The sequence below is a fragment of the Equus caballus genome, chromosome 15 (assembly GCF_041296265.1).
Source record: "Equus caballus isolate H_3958 breed thoroughbred chromosome 15, TB-T2T, whole genome shotgun sequence".
Lineage (NCBI taxonomy): Eukaryota > Metazoa > Chordata > Mammalia > Perissodactyla > Equidae > Equus > Equus caballus.
Window position 1 is genome coordinate 94,666,950 of NC_091698.1, and position 19,980 is coordinate 94,686,929.

General features: G+C 38.2%; 1 protein-coding gene across 1 annotated transcript in view; it reads left to right on the plus strand.

Moving 5' to 3' along the window:
* The window catches only part of NBAS (NBAS subunit of NRZ tethering complex), a 331,876-nt gene that overhangs the window by 46,645 nt on the left and 265,251 nt on the right, over positions 1 to 19,980 (plus strand). The window contains exons 10-11 of the mRNA XM_014731302.3: positions 10,775 to 10,913; positions 17,029 to 17,097. Of these exons, the coding sequence (XP_014586788.2) occupies positions 10,775 to 10,913; positions 17,029 to 17,097 (208 nt within the window). The remainder of the gene's footprint in view (positions 1 to 10,774; positions 10,914 to 17,028; positions 17,098 to 19,980) is intronic.

The following is a 19,980-nucleotide window of genomic DNA, read 5'->3' on the forward strand; positions in this document are numbered from 1 at the left end:
CACACCCCCTCATGCTTCTTTGCTATAGACCCACCATTGGCACACTTTTTCTGTAAGAGGCTGGATGGTATCTGTTGGAACTACTCAACTCTTCCATTGTAGTATGAAAGCAGCCATAGACAATAGGTAAATGAATGAATGACTGTGTTCCAATAAAGCTTTATTTACAAACATAAGAGGTGGACCAGATTTGGTCCATGGGCTGTAGTTTGCTGACCCCTCCTCTAGATGACTCTAGACGTTTGTGAATTCTTGCATTTCTCAAAATGTCCTTGTTCCTTAAGGTCTTTATACTTGTTTTCTCCTCTGCCTGGAACATTGTTCTTGGTTTTTTCCATCTGTCTATCTGCTATATAATGTTTGATTGGGCTGACCCTTTAGACTCCATCTTTATGCTGCTAAGAAAGAATACATTCATTTTGTTCAATAGGTAATAGTTTATTAGGCTGTGGCCTCCCTGAGGGCCAGCACCCTGTCTTAGTGCTGTATCGTCAGTGCTCAGCGCCATGCTTTGCATGGAGCATCTCAGTAAATTTTGATTCAATTGTTAATGTTTATTTGGCTTGGCCAAAACATATAACGAAGGGAAAAAGCAACACTGATATGCACTGGAATGTAAACTTATGAGGGCAGGACTTTATCTGTGTTACTTCTAGCTCTATTTTTATTACTTAGAACAGGGTCTGGCACATAGGGTGCTCAGTAAATATTTGTTGAGTAAATGAGTGAAAGCCTGACTTTGGAAGAATTAAAATTTAAGAGCTCAGGTTGAACAGTTGCATGGATAGAAGTCCTGAGACAGGTTTTTTCCAACTTTTCTTGGGTAAAATTACAGTCTTCTTATTAACCCACAAGACTAAATTTCTTGAGGCAGAAAAGTCAGTTCCCTTATACAGTATTTCCTACACTGCTGGCACAGTACCTTGCAAATGTCAGGCACTCCCTAAATAGATATTGAATTGACCTGAAGTTAAGATTGTAATAGAGGAAATTAACTTTATAGAGCCTTCACTGATTACCATTACTTACATATACTGAATCCCAGTCTTCGCTTTCTTTAAGAGGGTGTCATAACTGCTCTTGTGTTGATGGAGAAACTGAAGCTCCTAGAGGTTAAGAAACTTTTCTAAGATAGCATGACTGTTAAGTAGTAAACTCATGTCATCTGATACCAATGCTCAGTAGGCTTTTCTCTGTACCAGGGGTTGGCAGACTATGGCCTGTGGGCCAAATATGGCCTGTTTTTGTATGACCGATAAGCCAAGAATGGATTTTACACTTTTTTAAATGTTTGAAAAAAAAATCAAAAGAATATTTTATGACTCATGGAAATTAATGAAATTCACATTTTGGTGTCCATAAATAAAGTTTTATTAGAACATAGCCACACGCTCTCTCTCTTTTTAGCATAGTGTCTGTGCTTTTCTGCACTTTGACAGAAACTCGTTATGAAAGAGACCATATGGCCCATGGAGCCTAAAATATTTATTGTCTGGCCCTTTGCGGAAAGTGTTTCCGACTTCTGTTCTCTGCCAGCCAACCCTCTACCTGAGTGTGCGTCCAGTTCTGCTTGGCAGGCGTAAAGTAAGGAGTATTGGACTCTATAGATTTTCCTATACCTCTTGATTCTAAATTATGAATTGTATTTTAAGCGCTTTATAACCAGCTGCCACTCAATTTTAAAAACATTAAATGCCAATTATCAAATTGCCAGGAAAATGAAATGACTTTTTTACTGAACTCACCAGTCTCTAATAGTGCTTTTTCCATCCAAGAAAAATTCTCATGTTTTGTCTTTAACAATTAACCTTTCAATATAATCAGTTTCCTGTGATCATCCTTAAGCATGTGTTGACTAAAGAGTGTGATGCTTCATAATCTGATTTATAGTGACCCGTGTTCTCTAGAGCTCAGATTATAGATTCAAGCACAGTGTAAAGCTGTGCATTCTCGAAGTGTGGTCCCTATGCCAGTAGCATCAGAATCACCGGGAGAGGTTGCTAGAAATGCAGATTCTTGGACTCGACTCTAGACCTCCTGAGTCAGACCCCTGGAGGAGGGGCCCAGCAATCTGTGGTTTTACAAGTCCTCTTGGTGATTCTAACGCGTACTTATGTTTGAGAACATTGATGTAAAGAGTCACTATTTTGTATGTTTTCTTCTTATAAGCTCTTGATCTGATAATAAAGATAACTAGAATTTTAAATATTGAGCTAGTAAGATTTTTGTAGTCACGAATGCTTAAGATATACTAACATGAATTAAAATTGGGAAAATTTCAATTATCCCAAGAGATGAATGGCTTCTAGTTGTGTGGCAGTTAGGTAACATTTTCTTGAGCCCTTATTTGCAGGCATGATCGTAAGCATTTTTAAATTTTGGGACGTGTATTTTTCTTCTTGCTTGCTTTCTTCTTCTCTTGTATTTTTTTTCTTCCTTGCTGGTTGTATGCCGCAAGCCCATTGGTCATTAGGCAGAGTATAATAAGAGTATCTTGCTCTATTATTTCAAACCAGCTTCCTCAGCTTTAAAGAGTTTTAGCCACTAGATGGCAGATTCTTCCAACAATTGCTAGATTGGAGAACATTCTTAATAAACCATTTATAATTCCTGGAGTGCATTTGTAGTGTCACGTCTAGCTCTCCCAGTGCATCAGTAGTATCATGTCTGGTGTGATCCTTTGGGGCAGGCATTCTGTCCCTACCTTCCTTTCCTCAGATGGCCTTGACCACCCCCTTATTACTGCCTTTGGTCTGCTCTGGCCTTTGCCTTTCCCCCTGCTCATTTAATTCACGGCTCCTTGGGGTTTTTGCCACATCAGTCACAGTTTGTTTTTGTTGTCTGATACCTATGTTCCTGCTTTGAGTTTTAGACTCTTCGAATGTCAGAGCTGGAAAAGAGTTTCATCGGTCATTTGGCTCATCCTCTTCATTTCTCAGGTGGGAGAACTGAAGCCTGGAGAGGTTAAGCCAAGGACAAGGACTGTGTCTTATTTATCTTTGTGCCCCTGTACTTCTTCGCACATAGTGCACAGACAGACGTTTCCTGAGTGAAACGACTGGTACATGCTGTGAAGGGTGCACACACCATCTCTGTGCCTGGGTGGCTCAAGTTTAACAGTGGAGGCAGGCTTTAAACAACTGTGATAGGACAGAAGGAAGAAGGTGATGAGTGCCCAGGAACGAGCAAGGTAAGCCATTTGCATTGTTAAGGGCCCCCTGGAGCTTCTGTCCTGCTCCTCCTGCTTGTCTTTTATAGGCTGGTAACACTCACTGCATTTCTTATCATTCTCCGAACACACCGTTTACAAACTCGTCTCGGTGCTCTTGTATATCAAGTTCCCTTGGCTCAGAATGCTGTTTACCTGACCTCTTTACCTGTCTGGGAAGTTGTTTAAAGGATAAACCTTCCGCTGGTGTTACCCTGTGAAGGCTTCCTTGGCCTCTTCCTCCATGCAGTTAATCTGTCCTTTAGGCGTTTTTGCCCCTAACTCAAAGACCCTTGAAGAGGTTCTTTGCAGCAGTGGTCTGTGTTGGCTTGTCCTTTCCCCCGGAGTGGACTCTACTCATTTTCATTCCTGTGTATGACTATATGTCCAAGGCCATCTGAGGAAATGAAGGTAGGGATAGAAAACATGCCCCTTAGCGTGACACCGTAGGTGATACTGATGCACTGGGAGAGCTAACTATGACACTATGAATTCATTCCAGGAAGAACTATAAATGGTTTACTACGAAGGTTCTTTAGGGGCCGGCTCCGTGGCCGAGTGGTTAAGTTCACGCGCTCCGCTTCTGCGGCCCAGGGTTTTGCCAGTTCGGATCCTGGGCGCTGGCATGGCACTGCTCATCAGGCCATGCTGAGGCAGCATCCCACATGCCACAACTAGAAGGACCCACAACTAAAAATACACAACTATGTACCCGGGGGCTTTGGGGAGAAAAAGGAAAAATAAAAAATCTTTTTTAAAAAAAGAAGGTTCTTTAGTTGTCTAGCACATTCCTCATTGCTTAGCACACAGTTTGCGTTTAGTAAATATTGATGGGATGAAGGGAATTTCTTAAGATTATATAGTTACTTTGTTGCAAAGGTATTTGAACCTGATACCTCTGATTCCTAGACCCGTGATTTTCCTCTTTTCCACAAAATTTTGAGGTTGAAGATTATTGGGAAAATTAATCTCTCTCTCGTTTTTGTTAAGGAGAAGTAAAGTTTTAACTCCCACACATCATGAGCTTTAGTCTAGAAAATTTAATTGGTACTGTAGAAATTCTGTTTTGCTTTGTATCTTTATAGAATAATTTAAAAACACTTGTTTGCTTCAAAATGTGATTCTTGAAGTGAACACTTAACAGCTGAATATCCTGCATATTTAAGGAGGTAATGATTACCACTGTGTGTAAATATTCTGGGTGGGGGAAGTTACTGCAACAGAAAGGAGCATTCATGATATGTTATTTTCTACATTATTGTCTGTGGACTTGATCTTTCCTAAAATCCAAAAATCCTTTCAGTAGTAAATCACAGAATGCTTAAGATATACCCATTAATGTATAAACAGCCTGAAAATGTCACAAAGCAAATTATATGCTAATTTCATTTTCAGTATTTGACAAGACTTGTGGGTTGATGCTAAGTGTTAAAGCCGATTCACTGAATTTCTTTTCGTGGACTTCATTAACTGTAAAAATTTTTGTACATCATTTGAGATACTGTATCTTGATGTTCCCCTTTTTAAGTTAAAAAAAAAAGAGAGAGACAAGTACAGAGTATGATGTAATGAACACCTAAGTACTACTACCCAGAATTAACAAATATTAAGATTGTCTTTTTTTTTTTTTCCTGAAGAAGATTAACCTTGAGTAACATCTGTTGCCAATCTTGCTCTTTTTTTGCTTGAGGAAGATTAGCCCTGAGCTAGCATCTGTTGTTGGTCTTCCTCCACTTTATATGTGTGTCACCGCCACAGCATGGCTAACGAGTGGTGTAGGTTGGTGCCTGGAATCCAAACCTGCACACCCAAACTGCTGAAGCAGAGTGTGCTGAACTTAACCAACAGGCCACAGGGCCAGCCCCAAGGTTGTCTTTTTTAATTAAGATATGTGAGTGTGTACATACACACAAATATATAAATGTAAGAGAGAGACAATAGTACAAACAAAATTTCCTCCCTCCATTTCTTTGTCTTACTTCTCCTTTCTGGAGGCGACTGCTCTCATATTGGTATGTGACTTTCCAATATGTGTTTTTGTATTTGTTCCTTGTATACTGTATATATTTCTCTGAACAATTTATTGAATTTATTTATGCATACCTTTTAAACATTTAAAATATTTCTAATTTTCTTGCATTATAAATATTGCTGCACAAAATGTTCTTTTCCCAGAGATAAATATTCCTGTGTTAGACTTTTTCCAGAGTTCTCTTAGAATGCAGTTTGTGGGATTGTTGGGTTTGTGCATCTATTAGATGTTGTCATGTCAGTCTCCAAAATGATTGCTCCAATCTCACCAGTAGTTTGTAGGAGTTACTGTGTCCCTAAACATTCTAGAGTGTGCGTGGCATAAATCTATGCTGTTTTGGTCTGCATTATTGGCTTTTGGATTCCTCCTTTTGTGACTTGCTTATTCTCTGTCTAGTTTCCGTTTGGGCTGGTTTGTGGGGAACTTTATAGATTCTGTCTGCTAATACTGTTAGTTTTACGTGTTGTAAATAACTTCCCCTGGTGTGTGGTTTGTCTTTTCACTTTGTGGATAGAAGTTTAAGATTTTAATGTGGTCAAATTTGAAGGAGAATGTCTTAATGACAGTAGAGTAGGGTGGTATTTGCAGGTCAAGATGCACAAAGCACAGCTCATAAAGGGAAAGATTATCAGTGTGAGTCAAGTTGACTCTTCTCAAAGCTCTCCTATCCTGTACGAATTTTATGTTTGTCTAGTTCCGTTACGTCAGTTTGTTCAGTTCTTTGAAAAATTCTGTTGGGATTTTATTTGAAATTGCATTCAATTTATAGATTAAGAAGAATTGACATCATTAAGATATTGAGAGTCTGTCAAAGAACATGATATTTCTCTCTCTTTATTCATGTCTTTTATGTCTTTGACAGACATTTTGAAATTTTCTTCCTGATGCTTCCCTTTACTGAATTCTCAGCTTAGCATTGTCTAGTGCCCTCTTTCTTGGTTTGTGACCCCTTTCCCCCATTTCTCCCATCTCTGTTGCCATGCCCCTTCCCTTCTCCCTGCCTCATCTTATATCTTGCCACTCAGATCAGCAAGAATAAGGACGGGCAGGGGAAGAGGAGTCTCTCTAGCACTTTTCACTCTGTGCGCCTTAAGGAGAAAGATGGAGCTTAAATTCATGAGTCACTCAGGAAACATTTATTGCATATACTGTGCTGTGCCGCAGACTTCTCCCCTCTTTTCCTGCTGACTATTTTCATTTCAGTTACATGGTTTTACCAGTGGAACTTGATTCCTCTTCACTTTGGCTGGTGTTGCCCAGGAAGCCTATTCTGACACTGCGTTCGTGATGGAGGTTTATTTATGAGGCCAGGTATCACTCTCAACCTGCTTTCCTTTTCTTAGTCACTTGTAGATTAGCCCTAGTCACATATGAGTCCTGTAAAACAGTAAGGTAATGGGCCAAATTAACATCTTGAATTGGGGTTGATACCCCTTGGCATGTGTAACTGAAGATAACCCTTCAGTAAATGGAGACTGGGTTATTGTCTTCAGATAGGGCTGTCATCTTTTGCACGAGTTAATTCCAGACTCCCAGCTGTTCTTCCCTTTTATTTGCCCATAATTAGAGAGCAAGCATTCTGAATGCAGAGAGCATACTTGTGCATCTCCATGGACTTAGGGCTCTGCACATTGTCTGACACACAGTAGCTACCAGTTACCCATGTTGTGAATACGTTGATGAAGTTGTCTCTGTTCCTCCCGTTTAAACACACATAAGCACACATGCCTGCTTGCATGTGTGAACACGTGTGCATTCTTGTAGTTGGAGCGTCAGCGTCCCAAAGCTGCCATACCATCTGGTGGGAACAAGACTTGATTAGTTCCATCATTCTGCCTCTTTATCCACCTACCCTTCAGTCTGGCATGAGTGGAGGAAAGGTTGTTTGGAAGCAGATATTGAATCATTTTTGTTATTAATGGAGCTTATCATGTTGTAGCCAATTTGATCTATGCATGGCCATGATATTTATCAGAATTCATAGAGAGGAAATGTATTCTAGTATCAAGACCAGGAGATAATAAACTGAAATCTCAGTTAGCTCTGTATCTCTTTCATTAGTCAGGCAACTTAAAGTTTTATATGTATATTTTTTAATCTTATAATTAGATAAGACACCCATCCTCTCCATGACATAGTAATGCAAATAAAATAATAATGCTCAATCCCTTGAGAAAAGAATTATACTGTTAATAGAAATATATATGTTGCACATTGAACAGAGGAAAACTATTTTAGTTATCAGGATCTGCTGTATCCTGAGAATTGTCAATTAGTTTTTATTTTTATGATAATTATAGGTTACTGATTTTTAAAGGTGAGTTTTATGAATCACATGATTTCTGTTTGAAAAAATGTTGTGATTAAATTTGGAAATGTAAATATTAAAATTTACCTGTTTTGTTCTATTTATTCAGAGGACTTTTTCCTAACAAATTGAGTTTTGAAAAAAAAATTACTTATGAGAAGTTTGAAGCATGTTCATAGAGAGAATAGTATACTGACTCCCTTGTTTCTGTCATTCAGTTTAACGATCAGCTCATGGCCAATCTCATTTCATCTCTATCCCCAGCCATTCCTTCACCCACCTGTTCCTGCATTATTTTGAAGTAAATCCTGGACAGCATACTATTTCATCTAAATATTTCAGTGTGTATTTCTAAAAAATAAGGACTCTAAAAAACATAAACATGAAACCGTTATCACATCTGAAGATAATTAACAGTGATTTGTCAATATCCTCACATATCCAGACTGTGTTCTCTTTTAATCTGCTCTCCATTTTCTCCTGTCTTTTGCTCTTTTGCTCTGAGTGAGTGTATGTGTGCATGCATATGCATGTGACTGTGACTGTGTTCTGAAGAAACCGGGTCATTTTTTCTGTAGTTTCCTACTGTCTAGATTTTTTAGATTTCCCATTGTTTAGATCGCATCTTTGTAGTGTTGTTTTAAAGTGTTTTTCTTTTATCAGCTGTAGTGTCTTCAGATTGGTAGTTAGATCCGGAAGAATAATGTGATTTTATCTGCACTAGATATACCCTTTTTTTGGAAATTATTTTGGTGGAAAAGAATCATTTGAGCAGAACGGGTGCTCTAGGCAAGTAATACTCATATTTCTAGCTTGACTGTGGACCCAACTCTCTTTTGCCCTGGTGAACAGGGTCAATTATGTGTTAGCTCTGAGGATTGGCCTAGGGTAGAAACAGCACAAATGGGTTGCTGTAAGGCATCTTCTCAAAATTTGTTACTCCGATGTGCTGTGATGTACAATTGTTAGAGCCATATGGAAAAGCAGTGGGAGAAAGGCTTTGAGTGAAGGCTCAAGTTCTGTTTCTGTGAATAAACCACATTTATATTACACTATGAATTTTGAGATTTTGAATTAGGCTAAGCTCCATGGCTAAACGTAGAGGGATTTTATGCAGTTTTGAAAGTTTTACGTCTGGCTGTATGTGGTAGAGATGAGGTTTTTGTTGTTGTTTTTAACTTAGTTCAGAAACAGGTGTTAGAAAGCAAGTGGTCAAATGAGAAGAGAGCAGTTGGTGGAATTAATCTGACCGGTCATCTGAGTTCTAGGGCTGGGAAGGAAACAGGTGTATATTAGTTTCCTATGGCCTAACAGTTTAGACCATCGTGCTTAAACAAACTTATTATCTTATAGTTCTGGAGGTGGGAAGTCTGAAATGGGTCTCACTGAGCTAAAGTCAACAGATTTTCATTGATTTTAATCAATCAAACACAGCAGAGCTGTGTTGTTTCTGGAGCTCAGGGGGAGAATCTGTTTTCTTGCCTTTTCCTGCTTCTAGAGGCTGCCCCGCTTCCTTGGCTCGTGGCCCCTTCTGCCTTCAAAGCCAGCAGTGGCCAGTTGAGTCTCTCTCACGTCACATCACTCTGACACTGACTCTCTGCCTCCCTCTTCCACTTTTAAGGACCCTTGTGGTGATACTGGGCCACCTGGATAATCTTGGATAATCTCCCTGTTTTAAGGTCGTTGATTAGCAACCTTAAATCCATGTAACATACATGTTCATAGGTTCCAGAGATTAAGACATGGATATCTGTTGGGGGGTCCATTATTCTGCCTGTCACACAAGGCGAGCAGAATTCACAGGGGACAGGCGTTGCTTTCTGCACTAATACAGTTCTTTACAACTACCCTTGAGCATACACTTCTACTGGTCTTGAAGGGGAAATATTGAGAGCTCCTGGTGTTACATCATGAGGTACTTATATTTATAATTATATAACTTTAAAACTTAACATTGGCTAACATAACCATATAACTGAGTCAATCTGTTGATATGCTAGCTCTAAGGAACCTTATGAAGTGTTGTTTTCTTTCACCTTTTGCTTTCTATGCAGAGACTGAAAGTTTTTATCTTTTTGCTTTTCTATGAGCGTGGCCTAGAAAAAGGTAAATACTAATATATGTGGTGAACTGCATCCTCTTTTTGACAAAATAGGAGCCCGATGATGACAGATTTAATATACATATTGACGTAAAGGGAGTTTGATATAGTTTTGTGTCATTTGGACAGTGGTAGATTGTGTGTGGGGAGCATTATGTGGACATGACTGGTGAAACCTCTCTTTTGAAGTCTTTTTCTCTCTCTTAGGCAGCAGGAAATTTCCAAAGCATGGGGGAGGGACTTTTCAAAAAATTCAGACATTAGGAAGTCTGTGGCTTCTCTCTTCTGTTACTCTTACCACCTTATTGTCATTGGGAACAAGAAATAATTCACTGGTAATTGTAGTATTCCCTTTAATATAACAGAATTTCTACTTTCAAACTTTTTTCTTTTTCAGACAGGGATTACGATATCTCTTATACAGTTTCCTGCCAGATTTACAGAATATAATTTTAAAAACATAACTTTAAAAGCCATGATCGTTTGGGTTCCATTATTAATCAGCTTAGTTTGTACAGTGGTTGCATAGTCTTTGACTTTCGGTATATGTTAGGCTCTTTGCTCTGTTGGTAACTGACCTCTAATTGCTGATGAAGTATAGCAAACAGGAAAGTGAGCCTGTCCTAATGTGCAGCTATCCTCCTGCAGTCTTGTTTCAATATCGTGATTACTGCACAGTTGTGTTCCCTCCGCAGTGTTCCCAGTTGTCATTTCCTCCTCACATCTGTAATCGTGCCCTCACTGCATCCAGTGCACTGCTGTAGTTAATCTACTTGTATCTGGGGGAGGCGACCCATCTGTTTATTAAAGTTTATTGGTGTGGATGCTCTCAGTTTCTTTGATATTCAATGGTCAACTTTAAAGCACTTTTTCTCATTTCTAAGTTCCTGTCTGGGTTTTAGGTGCTTGAATACTTAAGCCTTGCCTCTGTGTGAGTGAAGGTGAAATTCTAGTTGAAAAACCATCTCATTTCTTTTTGATTGTTTCCTCTAAAATATTTTACCCTCTAGGTTGGTATATAGTAATTTGACTGTAGTTGTCCTTGTGAAGGTGACTGTTTCTGCTCTCTTTGTTTTAATGTAGTTCATAAATGCAATTTATTAATTTTTTATTTTTCTCTTTTAGACTTTTACTGGTTGGTGGTTGTGAAACTGCTGAAGTGGGCACATCAAAAGCTTCTAGCTCTGGCCTTTCTGCCTGGAGAGTTCTTTCAGGATCACCGTATTATAAGCAGGTTACTAATGGTGGAGACAGGGTCACTGCAGTAAGTATTGGTTATGGCATTTCACTTTGCTAAGAGGTCTCAGACAGGGAAGCTCTTTGTAAGATATAGAGAAGGAAATCATTTGTTTTAAATGAGGAAGGTGACTTCTTGCTAGCAAAATTTTAGTATTTCTTTCAAATATCTAGTGTATCCAAAGCATATTGTATTTAACTTGGTCTCATTTTTAGTAACAATATTTGCACATATTAGAAAAGCAACCTAACAGTCCTGTTACTCGCATTTGCTTATTTAGACATTAACATTTATCAAGCACTTTTTATGTGCTGGCAACTGTTCTGAGTGCTGTTACGTTTATTAGTTCGTTTAACTCTCAGTAACCCTTTGAGGTAGATATTGTTGCTAGCCGGAGTCTATTGATGAGGGAAGGCAAGTGTAATTAAGTAACTTGCTCTGGGTCACCCAGCTAGCAAGGGGCAGAATTAGGGTATAAACTCTGGCAGAAGTTCCCCTGTTAACAACCGTGGTATACTTCCTTCCATTTTGTTACATATTTGTGTGGACTCTTCATCCATCCATTCACTTATTCGTTCTGTAATCGAGCTTCTCTTTTGTATCAGGCACTCCTTTATGCTGTGTCAGTCAGTATAGGCTAGGCTTTGATGTAATAATAAAATGGTCACATAAATAAATGGAAAATCCTGACATTTCTGTAGGTGACAACGTAAAAATTTATTCCTTATTTGTGGCAAATCCTACTGTTGCTACCATGAATCCCTGGACAGCTTGTTCCAAATGATGATTAAAGCATCAGTGGAGGCTAGTGACCTCTTGAGGTCTCACTATGTCAATTTATGGCTTTAGGGAGGGGAAGAGAGGGCTAAAGGTACAACTTTTTACTGTCTTACACCAGAACCAACATTGCTTTTGCTCACAGTTCGTTTGTTGTAACAATCATGTGGCCCCTCCTACCTTCAAGGGACCTGGAAAGTAGTTTTCTCTGTGTCCAGAAAGGTGAGAAAAACTACATAAAGGTGAATACTAATTGTGTCTACTGTATTGGCCATTCTGTAACATTATATATCTTTGTTTCTTGTGTAAACTGCATGAAAACAAGTACTTGCTCATAATTATGCACCTGTGCTTAGCACACTGCCTGATTTGTAACGGGCACTCAAAGAATTTTTTTTGAGTGAGGGAAGAAACCAAGAAATTAAAGAGAAACATAACACAAGTGAATGTGCTATGCTGTTTCTTCCTATAATGAATGTTTTTGTCCATTATTTCTGTCTTAAAATATATTGATTTTAAAATAATTCTCTAAAACAATGAATGGTTAAAGGTTTTGAGGTTGAAAAGGAAATAATGAAGTACTTTTGAAAAGAAATCATTAGCGATTATAGAAAGCTTCCACTATTTTTTTCCTTTAGCTTTTAGCATATACTCAAATATGAGATTGTGAACTTAACCCAACAAAGTAGTAGTTTTTTCAAAAAATTAGGTCGATTTATTAGTTTATAGGGCACCAGACCTTAAAACAGTTTGTATTTGTAGATAGAGTTAGATAGTACTGAGCTCTGTGCTTTTTCTTCCATTCATTATCCATCTATTCATTCTAGCACCCATTTATTCTCTCTGCAGGACCCAGTGAGGAGTCCAGTTTGAGTAGTATTAGCCACATGTCTCAGATAAGGAGCCTAAGGCCTTTTGAGATCTCAACAACTGAAAATAGGGACACAAGTGGAACCAGATCTTCTAGCTCCTTCCCCCACTCCCCAGAGGGAGTTATATTCATGTTATTGGCACTGTCAAATTCATGCTATGATGTTTACCCCATCATTTCTTAAAAAAAGAAGTGAGGTAGGAGTTGCTGATGCACATTGGACATACTATTTCATATTTGCAGGAATTTAGTCGTGTCTCTCTAATTTAGTTTGTACCCAGCTTGTAGTTTTGTATGTGAGATATATCAGGGCAGATCTTGGAAAGAGTTTGAACAATTTTATCTCTTGACTCTGTCTAAGTGTGAAGTATGCAGCTTATTTTTAAATGGTTCAGTCAAAGACTAATTTTAAAAAAAGTATGTATACATACACACAGATACAGCAAATGTGGCAAAAGTTTAATCATTGGTGAACCCAGCTGAAAGGTATACCGGTGTTTCATGTAAAATCGTTTCAGCTTTTCAGTAGCTATGAAATTTGTCATAATATTTAAAGATTGAGGGAAAAAAAGAAAAAGTAGCTAAATGTGGAGGATACAAGGAGATAAAGTGGGCAAACTCTGGAGTCTGTTTCAGGACACTGTACTCAAGTGTATTTGTGACAGAGTGGGCTGGGGAAGGGAAAGTCGCAGAGTACTGTCGCATATCATGAAGTCTTTTTTTCACCTTGACTTCCTTGAATTCTCTTGTGTTTTCACTTTGCTCCTTACCGAAGTGTTGGAATCTGCTCTGCTATATACGGTTCTTCCCTCTCTGGCCTGAAGCTTTCGTGTTGGAGTCTCTTAAAAGAAAATTGCTTGTGCTCCAGCAGAATAAGTGGGGGAAAATATTGAATTGCAAATTGAATGCTCTGCTGTCTGATTCACTTCTTGAAATGCTGCAAGCATATTTTAATTACGTTAGTAGCTTTTAAATGTGTCTTGCAGCTAAACTTATGATCATTCTACATAGCCTTGCGCTAGCTCAAAGCAATTCGAAGTTATAGGATTACTTCCTTTTGTCAGGTGGAAGATATTGTCCTCCTTGAACCTCCTCTTGTTGTTTGTTTAAGGTTGCTATTGCGTTGGGGTGGATATTGACTGAAAAATGCTGCTGACGTATATGTATCTAGTCTCTCACAAGGCTGCTAGGTTGTAAAAGAGACTATGGAAAATCCAATATATGCATTGACCAAAGTTTCCAAATTAAAATGTGAGATAGTTTTATTTATTCATTTGTTCAACGTTGAACCACAGCTCCAGGTATTAGGAATATAAAGGTAGCAGCCCTCAAGGGGTTTACTGTATTGGAAGAGACAGCGGTGTTCACAAATAAGGGCAATAAGCTTAACAGATACCAAGTTAGAGTTCAGTAGCTGGGAGAAAGGAGAGAACCTGAGCTCAGGAGTCGGAAGCCTGGGACTGGAATTCTAGCTCTTCACCTACTACTTGTGTATGAAGGCTTTTACCAGGGTCAGATGAGGTCCTCTAGGTGAAACGATCTACAGTGTTAATCATTAGTATCTATTTGTATTTTTAAGGTTAAAATTTTAGAAAAAGTATAAAAATGAACAAAACTGACTACACTTTATGTTATTGATGCTGCTGCTTTTTAGACTGTTGTTGTGGACAGAACACACGCTTTTTGGAATCCTGTTTCTCTGAGGAATCCTCTTTCCCTGAGAAAATAGAGGTAATCTGAAGAGTACTTCCGTAAGGTCCTGCCTGCATCTGTGCCTGCACACCATATCTTTTCGCTGGCTATGGATGAGCTGTCCTTGCACAGCTAAGCCGCCCGTCCGTGCATCCACTAGATCTCACACTTGCTTGTTGAAGGGTATTTGTCCTACATCATGAATTTTGCTGTCTATTAGATTTATCAGCAGACAATATTCTATTTTTTTCCATCGTAAAACTCTTTACTTTTGGGGGGATTTAGACCCCACTAAGTCCTACTCCCACCCCATTTCCTTCCCTTTGTCCAGCATATTCCACAGTTGTCTATACTTGTTTCCAGTTCCTCTCTTTCCGTTCTCTTTGGAATTCAGTTCAATGGGGATTTACCTCCATCATTTCTTATTTTACCTCCATCATTATCTTATTGATGTTATAGTGCCTCCAATATTTTTACCAGCTTATCAGTTTTATTGGTATTCTTTGGTTCCTACTAATTGCTCATATAAAAATCAGTTTATTTTCCTCTTTTCCTTTCCTTTCTCCTCCCTTTTTAAGTTGTGTTATTTCTACTTTGTCAAAACACAGAATATTTACACATTAGTTTAACCTGGTCCTCACCTCTCTTTAGTCTTAGATGTCCATTTATACATTTTTAAATGCTCCCTGTCACTTCTTTTGTTGAAATTTTCCCAGTCATCTCTTGCTTGGATGAAATTATCCTCTGGTAGATGTTTTGAGAAAGGCTCATAGGTGAAGAGTTCCTTAGGTTCTTATATGTTGAAAGTTGTTTTTCCATAGCCTGCATATTTGAAGCAAAAATGTGTCTGGGTATAAAATCCTTGGTTTACCCTTTCTTTCACCAAACTTTAAAAAACCACTACTCTATTATTACTTTACTTTGTATGTGGAATTTGAAAAATCTAATGTAACTCAAATTATTTCCCCTTTGTATGTTATTTGGCTGTTTTACTTGGAGGCCTTGAGGATTTTTAATCTTTGAAATCTAATAGCTTTCTAGGATATTTCTTGGAGTTGATTATTCTGAGTTAGTTTTCCCAGTTACCCACTGGCTCTTTTAATGTATAGATTCAGATCTTTTTCTATTTCTGGAAAGTTCTCATGGGTTACAGTTTTTGGCAGTGGTTATAGCTAGACCTCAGACCCCTTTGCTAGCTTCCCTCGTCTGTCCTCCCTTGGCCCTGCAGTATTTTTTCAGTCTGCTTTTGCTCGCCTTGTGGTTGGCCTGGGTGGGGTGGGTGGGGATATGGGGTTGGCAACAGAAGTGGAGGTGACACCCTGGGATTTGGTGATTTTTCTCTTTCTACTTGGAGTTATTTTGAAGTTTGGGTTATCCTCTATCTTTAAGTTAAGCTGAGGGTGTGGTTTTCATATAGATTTATTTTTTCCTTCTTGTTCTGTCTAGTTTTGGAGGAAATGTTAGGACATATGGAGTTAGGCCATCTCTGCTGTCTTCAGCTACTCAAAAGTTCTGGTAGGAAAATTTTTAACCTCAACAAAACAATATCCTCCTTTGCCTTTTTCTTTTAAATTAAGGTAAATTATTGTAACATGAAATTAACCATTAACCATTTTAAAGTGTACAATTCATCGGCATTTAGTACATTCACAATGTTGTGCAACCATCACCACTCTGTTAGTTCCAAGACATTTTTTTCATCACCCCAAAAAGGAAACCCCATGCCCATTAAGCAGTCACTCCCTATTCTCCTCGCCCCCTAACTCCCGGCAACCACTAGTATACCTTCTGTTTCTATGGCTTTACCTATTCTGAATGTTTCATAGAAGTGGAATCATATAGTACATGACCTTTTATATTTGGATTCTTTCATTTAGCATCATATTTTTGAAGTTCTTTTAAGTTGTAGCATATATCAGTACTTCATTCCTTTTTATGACTGAATGCTATTCCATGGTATGGATATAACTACATTTTGTTTATCCATTCTTTAGTTAAAGGACATTTAGGTTGTTTCCACTTTTTGGCTTTTGTGAATAGTGTTGCTATGAACATCCTTGTACAAGTATTTGTTTGAATACTTGTTTTCAATTCTTTTCGTAAAAACCTAGGATGGAATTGCTGGGTCATATAGTAAATCTATGTTTAACTTTTTGAGGAACTACCAAACTATTTTCCACAGCAGCTGTACCATTTTATGTTCCTACTAGCAAAGTTTCAGGGTTCCAAATTCTCTACATCTTCAACAACACTTGTTATTTTCCTTTTTATTTTTTATTATACTCATTGCCCCCTCTTGCTTTTGTAAGTGTATTTCTTAAATCTAGAGATAAAAATAGTCTTGTGTTAGATTATTTCAAACAGTGGTTTTTAAATGATGACCTTTTTTTCTGGTAGTTTCCAAGTATAGGGTAGGGTCAATTCCATAATGTATGAAATTTCTGTTGGAAGCTTTGACCTTTTCCGTGGTGACGTTCGGATAAAATGGTAACCTGGGACAAGCTCATTTGAGAAGAGCTTGAAGTGGATTCTAATTTGAATAGATTGTATTGGACGTGTTATTTGTGTATTTAAAAAGCATTTGATTGTGGCTATATTTTGTAAAATTTACTACCTGGTGGATTTTTTTTTCCTTCAAATAAAAACAGCCTCACCAAGATCTTTGACACTTATTGATGATTTTCTTAACCATTTCTTAAAATACTAGGTTTGCTTTAGTTTTTATATCATGATAAAAGGACTTTTTACAATGAGGAAGCATTCCATTAATCTTTCTTTGTATGATCTGCATTTATTTTGTAGGTACCAAAGACACTGGGATTATTAAGGATGTTAAGTGTCAAGTTTTATAGTCATCAGGGACAAGAACAGGTAATGCCAATCGGCTTAACTTTGTGTTTCTTAAACATTTGCTCAGAGTACCTTTAAGGGCAAAATGGAATGAAGCTTGAATGTTACAGAGCTTCATCTGGGTGTGCTCGTAGATACTGTGTGGGTATATGCAGTAGTAAGAATTCATGGAGCTGTGCGCTGAAAATTTGTGTATTTTTACTATGTATCATTCTTATCTCAATAAAGAAAATTAAAAAAAAAATTTAAAGAATGAACCCAGTCCTCTTGGGTCTGGGAAGGTAGCCCAACGAAATCTTCTGGAAATATTATATATCTTGGAAGTTTCTAATTTTATCTTGTGAGTTTTGTATCCTTGTCATAATATATCCTTTTCGTTTGTTTTAAAATTTAAAAAAATTTCTCCCTAAATCTGAGATTACTGATGCATCAAGAGGAAATGAGCCACATTGATCCTGGGCTTCAACTACCATTATTATACTCTTTTGTTCCTCAGTGGGAAAGACATGAATCCATGGCAAGGACATTTGACGGTTTCGTCCTGAGTATAAGGGATCCGCTTAGGAAGTGCCTCTGAGGGAGATGGTTATATTTGCTCTCTCTGTATGGCTCTCACAAGAGCTTGACCTACTTGGGAACATCAAATCATACTCTTTCCAGTTTTGGGGAGAATCAAAAACCTAATTTTTCCATTTCTTCAGTTTCGTAACTAAACCGAGAGAAACTGTAAGAAATATAGAAATTGTAAGAAATATAATGAGCGTTCTATTGTTGCATTTGTATTTAATATATTTTAAATTTGGAGTTCTACTTAATTCTCTTCCACTGACTTCAACTAAATCATGTGTTCTGGTTTGATTTGGCAGTCTATCTGGAGACTTGAGCAATAGCACTGCTCTTTATGTCTACAAAGTCATTTTCATTTTTTTTTTTTTAAAGATTTTATTTTTCCTTTTTCTCCCCAAAGCCCCCCGGTACATAGTTGTGTACTTTTAGTTGTGGGTCCTTCTAGTTGTGGCATGTGGGATGCCGCCTCAGCGTGGCTCGATGAGCAGCGCCATGTCCGCGCCCAGGATTCGAACTGGTGAAATCCTGGGCCGCCAAAGTGGAGTGCGCAGACTTAACCACTCAGCCACGGGGCGGGCCCAGTCATTTTCATTTTTAATCCGTTGTATGTCTACACTGTTTTCCAGTTAGCATTCTCTTAGTCATTTCGTGGAGTTGTCTTCATTTTGTAGACTGACAAACATATGCAAGACTAAATGACTTGGCCTCTGCCATGTACTTTGTTCTTTCTAATTTACTATGTTGCCTCTTTTGGTCTTTCTGTTACCGTATTAATGCTTGAGAGCATTACTTTGCTTTTCTCTATGTATCTTTTCCCCATTATCCTTAATACTATCTAAATAATAACTTTATCTTTAACAAATTTTAAAGGGTTCACTGCTTTTTTAAAAATCCTGTTGACTATAGTTAAGCAATAATGTGGAGTTTCAGTATTCATTTATTCTTTTAGTCAGTCAACAAGCACTTATTTTGAGCCAGGCGTGGTGTTAGAGCTGAGAATAAATAGATGACTAAAATGCAGTGCACTTCCTCCGAGTGCCCATGGTGTAGCAGGGGGACAGATAGAGAAGCAACTGTAAACAGAACAGTATTACACATTTTGTAACCTCCTCTGGAACGTAATACAAAGTGCCGTGGAGGTGCCGAAGAGGGAGCATTTACTTCTAGATTTGGAAGTATGAGTTCCTCAGTTCCTCAAGCAGAAAGGGAAAGGCTGGGCGTTGCCAGCCTGAGAGCAGCGTGTGCAAAGTCCTGGAGGCATCGGAGGATACTGCGGGAGCACTCCAGTTTGCTGGGGTGTAGGATCCAGAGACACTCGTTTTTTGTTGATTGTTGTCACATATTTAGAACAAGAATTGTTTGGGGATTGATATCCATGCTTCCATTTGTGCCATATCCTTCACATATTAGATACTGTTTTTATTAGTTGGTTTGCTATATTAATAGGCAAATCTAGCTCTGTTGAATCAGTATAAAATGACCATCTTCCTTTGACTCTTTCTTACCCCTGGGCACTCCAGAAGGTGTGTCACCTTCACTCACTGCTGTTGGTTATTCTCTTGTGTGGAACTTGGCTCTCTCTCGTTCTCATCAGTGTCCTCTGTGATTGAGCAGAAGGAGGGGGAAGGAAGCAACTCATTTCCTAATGGTTAGATCTTTCTTTGTGACATATTGTACCAGAATCTTTAACTGTTTGGACTTTTTAAAAATACTATGAAATTAGTATTCTAAAATCAATGCCCTACAATAAAATATCTGAATGTTATGTGTGTTATCTTATGTGTACCCAATGCTTCCTGGCCCTAGCAGTAATTATGGGGTATAGATTCTGTAGTGCCATAATTTTAGAGCTGAAGGGCCTCATAGAGATGATCTAATAACCTCTTATTATTGTGAACACTTTGTAGCTTACAAGTGTTTTCACGTGCTCACAGGAAGCTTGCATGACTGGCATTATGCTGCCTGTTTTATTGATGAAGAAATTAAAGTCTCAAGAGAAATGGCTTACCAAACTCCCCTCGACAGTGTCAGAGATGGCTTTGGGCTTGAGTTAGCAGGTGATCTGGTACCTTTTTTTACTACCTCTTGTTGGCTTTTGTCTAAGCGCTTAGTTGGACAATTGAAGAAACAGAAACCAGGATATAGGGTACTTAAAAGTAGCCAGGTTACAAATTATTTATTATCTTAGAAAGAACCTTCTTTTTTACTACTCAAATTTGGCAACAATTATATTTCTCTTTTAAAATGTGTATCTCTTAAGTGCTACTATTTTCTAAAAAGGGATCTACTTTCCTATATAGGAGCCATATGGCTAATATTTAGGTCATTTTGTTCTCT